The 5,834-nt window shown below is 38.7% G+C and overlaps 1 protein-coding gene across 3 annotated transcripts in view; it reads right to left on the reverse strand.

Moving 5' to 3' along the window:
* Positions 1 to 777, reverse strand: part of LOC107563229 (platelet-derived growth factor subunit A-like) — a 21,496-nt gene extending 20,719 nt beyond the window's left edge. For all 3 annotated transcript variants that reach the window (XM_016248042.1, XM_016248041.1, XM_016248043.1), the window contains exon 1: positions 205 to 777. In XM_016248042.1, the coding sequence (XP_016103528.1) occupies positions 205 to 267 (63 nt within the window). In that variant the 5' untranslated portion in view covers positions 268 to 777. The remainder of the gene's footprint in view (positions 1 to 204) is intronic.
* Between the last annotated feature and the right edge of the window lie 5,057 nt (positions 778 to 5,834).

The raw sequence follows: 5,834 nt of genomic DNA on the forward strand, positions 1-5,834 counted from the left end.
GGGGGGGGGGGGATATAATAAATTTGACCTCATGATAAATCGTGGAGACTGATCCGTTTCTTCTATGACTATATATATATATATATATATATATATAAAGTGGATTATATAGCCTAAACTTTACGACCTGCTCCGGTGTGACAAGCCAGAACTTTGCTGTGGATTTAACAAGGTTTCGTTTTTGTGGGATCTTTGGCACTTTACCTCAGCAGTTGCCAGCAGAAGGTGCGAGGTGAGGAGCAGAAAGCAGCAGAATAAGGTTCTCATCTCCTTCCAATGTCAATTTTCCACCCAATAAGAAAGATGCAGACTGTAGGAGCCTTGGAACCGCTCCTGAGCGCAGAGAGTCCAGAACCATACCTTGAAGAGATCTCCCTTTAAATGACCCGAAGCACCAGCTCAAGTCTACAGAGGAGAATCCAAGCTGTCCTGGTACTCCAGGTGCTGGTGCTGGTCCAAATGCGCCCTAGTATTGAATCTCAAAAGTGATTTAACTTGCAAAAGGTTGTCATGGCTGTCCAAGCATGAACAATCCAGAGACAGAACCCCTTTTGCATTGCCTAGGTCAATAGGCTATATAGATTAAAACCCAAAGAGAAAATTTTCACAAAAGAATGAAGAATTCTTCAAGTGGGTCCATGCACTTCATATAGAGCTCAGCACTGGATCTTCAAGTAGGTCGACATGCAGTGAAAGTACAATCCCAGGTTAGCATCCATGAATAAAGCAGAAGCAAAGAGCTCAGAGTTGGTCTCGTTCTCTAGAGTCCGTGCACTGAATGCTGTCTCATGCACGCCTGATCTGCGGAATATATGCGCCTCCCCTCGCGCTCCGGTAATCACCGATGAGCGCTCGAAGAGGCGGTTGGCTGGAGCTGCATGTGCAATTTAACCCTTCAACCCCTTACTGAGGCACTTAAATCTCAAATGTGTTGACTGAAACGGGCCCTCGTTTAAAAACTTAGCCTAATAACAGCACTTGCAACCCATTTAGCTGTAACTCAGCATTCACAATATAGCGAGCATATGACTTCGAATTACGTATTGTTTTTATAAAACTCTTCATTTATAAAATATGAAGTAAAAAGGAATTCATTAATAAAGCAATGCGCCATTTGCCGCAAGAATTTACTAAGACAAACGATAGAAGAACGTTGTGCGTAGTGATATAGCCGAGTAGCGATGTGAACGGCGTTTCATGTCGTAACTGTTAATATGTGCATTATAAAATGAATGGTTTGGGTCCTGTCTTTTGATACAGCTAAAAACCACGACATAGTAGGCCAAACGAAACGTCAAAACACCTGTTTACCGCTGCGAATCAGTGCATCGCACATAGCGGAGTGCAACGTTCTGTCAAATCAGGGACTATATTTTCTAGCGGAAGGATGCAAATTACTTTTTTTTTTTTTTTTTTTATAAAATAACTTTTTGTAAAACTAAATAAAATAGTGTGTTTCTATAACAATAAAGACAGAAGTACTAGTCTTTTATTTTTACTTTTTTATTATTTATACTACAATGGTTAGCCTACATAAATAGGCTATGGTACTTTACAAAATTATACATCTTTTTCTTCAGAAGTCGCTTGCTTGTTTTATATTTACACAATAGTTTCTATTCTTGTTACCAGTAAAGGTTACTCCATTTTCACTTGTGCTTTCAGCAGAATTGTGAATAAATGACGTGAGATAAAATCCTAGAGTCCAGCTGTAAGACTTACTCACCCATTCTGAAAGACAAGAGGATCAGATCTTGATGTGCAGTGACCGACAGAGTGACTGAGAGGATTTGAAGGAGGAACAACGATCAGAGGAAATGAAACTTGAATGATGCAAGGAGAGGAACAGCAATTGTGAAAGTTTGGAAACTGAAAACAGGAAGAAAAAAAATTTGAATAGGTTGAATGAAAGATCCATTTCTGTTTGTTTTCCCTTACCCTTATATGTTTCACTTTCTGTCACGCATAATAAAGCCACCTTAGGTTTTATTAAGGCACTTTAATAAATATATAAACTCTTTTATGACATAAAAATGTACAGTCAAATAAAGAAAGTGAGAATGAAATACAGTGAGCTGTCTGACACCTGAGAGGGATTCCCCATTAAAAAGTGCTTTCACTGGCAGCTGAGCAGTATGTTCCTATAAGAACAGCATGCCCAATAAAGACTTCAACAGAAGCTGGCATGCAGTAAAAACAGCCATAAAGTTGTGAAATATCTTCCAGAAGGGGATGACTGTTTGTTTCCACAGGCTACATCAGAAGTGCAGTGCAGTCCTATAAGGCAAAGAGAGTAAGAATGGCAGAAGCCTAGCGAAAAAATGTGAACGTTTAAGTTACAAAGTTAATAACAGAGCCAAGGAATAGGCTAGTGAAAGACTACGAGACTACAAGAACTTGATTGAACATTATCATGACAGATAGACAGACAGACAGACAGACAGAACGACAGACGGACAGATAGACAGATAGATAGATAGATAGATAGATAGATAGATAGATAGATAGATAGATAGATAGATAGATAGAATTACAGACAGAACGACAGATGTATGGACCTACAGATAGATAGATAGAATGACAGACAGACAGATCGACAGACAGACAGACGATAGATAGATAGATAGATAGATAGATAGATACATAGATAGATAGATAGATAGATAGATAGATAGATAGATAGATAGATAGATAGATAGAATGACAGACAGACAGATCGACAGACAGATAGATAGATAGATAGATAGATAGAGAGATAGAGAGATAGACAGAACAACAGACAGATAGATAGATAGATAGATAGATAGATAGATAGATAGATAGATGGATAGATGGATAGATGGATAGATGGATAGATGGATAGATAGATAGATAGACAGACAGACAGATGGATAGGCGTAAATCTAGAAAATGCTGCAGACAGGATGTAATCAGAGTTCATAACACTCTCTATACTACTGCTGGAGATTGAGCTGAAGGAGGTGGGCTGCTCCTCCCTATCAATAAAGCACTCTGTTAAGCTATTTTTAGACTTACGTTTTATTAATATGACAAAACCACGCAACGAGTAAACAAAACAGAACTTCACCTCCAGACAAACTCACACACTCGTCTGCTCCTCTACTGATATCAGTGTGAGTCAGAGTTGAAGGAAACTAGCTGTTTCTCCCTGAGCTGAGACGCTTTCAGTGATGACACAACACAAGCTGAATCACAACATATCTGAGCAGCACAGACACCCGCTCACACAAACACACCGTTTATACAGAAGTAATTAAAAGATTCTTGTCCAAAGGTATATTACGTTACTCCACCAAGGAATCTGACCTCTATCCAGTGTGTACTACAGAGTCATCTGCTCTCAGACACTATCACAGTCAAAGAATGTACGTGTGGAGTTATTGTTTTCTGCTTTATCACTCGGTTTCGTTCCTTTACTTTGCCAGAACATTTACTGGGTTCATTTGTCTTCATCAGCAATACCAATATAGTAGGATGTTTTATGAAACTATTTTGAATTCTTGTTTGTCTGACCTTTGAATTCAGTGTGTTTTGCTTACAGTTCATACTTTCAGTTAAGGGTTTATTTGTGTGGCTATTTCAGGAGAAATAAAAACTTGAGCCATATCTCATCACCTTGACAACCACATCCTGAAAGCAAAATCCTGAAAACATTCTAGCTTTTTTGAATGCAAACTGTGCTCCGCTTATATTTATAAAATGCTATAATGAAAATAAAGAGTATTCTTGTAAACCCCATTTTCTCTCAAACCATCCAGGTGCCAACACAGAAAAAGAGAGAATTATTCTTGGTGCATATCATTCCCCCTCTATTGCTACTTATTCATAAAAATCTTTAAATGCTCAGAAGAGTCAATCATATCAGTGTAGTCTACAGAATTTGTGATGTTTGTTCCCTCAGTTTAAAAAAAAATACCATGTAGACTTTTGCATTTTCTGAAGAAAATGTTAATGGTGCATGGCACTTGTCTGTGCAAAACCCAGCAGCACAATGCTAGGGTTTTCTGGGTGGTTGCATACTTGCCCAAGTCAAAAGGACCCACCCACCCTGGGTCACTTCAGTGTAAATCTATGGGATTTTTTTTGGGGGGGGGCATGTTTTATTGTCTAGGTCTTTATTGTCAAGGTCTGATCACTTAGAAAAACAGCTCCTCTACAAGGTGCCACATGAAGCAATGCAATGCAACAAAATGCAATGAAAAAATCCACCTCAGAGGTACCATCCAAGGTGAAATTTAATGCAATAAAATAACATAAAATAAAATAAAACCCACCTCAGTGGTGTCATCCAATGTGTAATTTGATGCAATACTATGCAATAAAATAAAATATAAAATAATAAAATATATGTCCAGCTACATCAGTTAAATAAATCAAAAGCACAAAGGAAACATTGTTATAAAGGTATGAGAGCATACAATTTTCACTGAGCTTCACAATATCTCCAAGACTGCATGTCCTATAGATCATTGGAAAAACAAAGTTCATGTGATTTCTTTGAAGATCGCAGCATCACTCAGAAGTGCAGTGGTCCTGAACACAAGAAGCACAGCATCACATCAAACGACATACACCACTCATGCACATATACATGGACTCCTGCACTCGGGGAGAAAGGATCTAACAGTTAAGCTCCTGCCATCTTAACATACAGATTATAGGTGTAATCAAACATTTAATTGACCCAGGAACTTGAGTTTTACCTAGATCTCATCTTTGTGACACAGACAACTTGATAAGAACTACCAATACGTTGCTTTGGATTAAAAGAGTCTGCCAAACGTCACTGAACTCACATCCACACACACCGCGGACCAGCCTGAACACGCAGCCCTCGAACAGATCTGTTGTAAAACAGTGCCTCTTTATTTTCCCTCTTTAAAAAAGCGGAGGAAGCGGGGAATTCGGGGAGGAGGTGTGCTGGGGTAATTGCCGCTGCTCGACTTCTTAACGTGTGAGAGCAGTGTGGAATGTGGGAAAGGAGAAAGAGGAAGGCAGGGGTCTTACCACGTCGTGGTGGTCTGACCTTGGCCCCCGCCGGAGGCCAAACACTGTCAGTGTCCTCCATTTAAAATCAATCCACAGAATATACAATTTCGGTGCTTCACATCTCTGAATGGACGAAATGTTCACGATGCACTTAGCTTTGAAACAACAGAGAACAAGAACAAGAACGACAGTCTTTTCTCTGAGTTGACTGGTTTCTTGAAGGAGCGCAACAAGATGTCTCCAGATTTCTATTAGAGCTGTAAGCCCTTGATTGCGACAATTGGCATCTCAAATACGGCTCACACCTCATCTCTCTGGTCATTTGTCTGGGATGGATGTGAGGGAGAAAACGAGGGAGGAAGAGGAGAAGCAGGCGATCCTGAAATCTGTGGGATTTCTGCATTTGATCTGAGCTCAACCTGCGGTCCTGACAGCATTATGCCCAGGGCTGAGGAGTTTGAGAAAACAAGGGATTATTCAGAAGAGAAATCTATAGGGAAACCTGAGGGAGAAAGTGTTTCATTTCAGTTCTTCAGTTCACTATCAGTTGTCAAACTGTCAACATCAAAGCACTTTATTGGCATGACTGTTTTTATTTAAAAAACAAAACAAATAAAGGGTGAAATGCAATAAAATAAATGAATGCAATGTGATGCAATAAAATTAAATAAAACAATGCAATGCAATACAATAATGAAAAACCACAAAGCAACACAATGCAATAAAATAAAAATGCAACAAAAAATGCAATAAAATAAAATAAATCAATGCCAAAAAAATAATAATAATAATAAATAATAAATAATAATTACAAATAAATAATT

The sequence above is a fragment of the Sinocyclocheilus grahami genome, unplaced genomic scaffold (assembly GCF_001515645.1).
Source record: "Sinocyclocheilus grahami isolate Dianchi unplaced genomic scaffold, SAMN03320097.WGS_v1.1 scaffold863.1, whole genome shotgun sequence".
NCBI classification, from domain to species: Eukaryota; Metazoa; Chordata; class Actinopteri; order Cypriniformes; family Cyprinidae; genus Sinocyclocheilus; species Sinocyclocheilus grahami.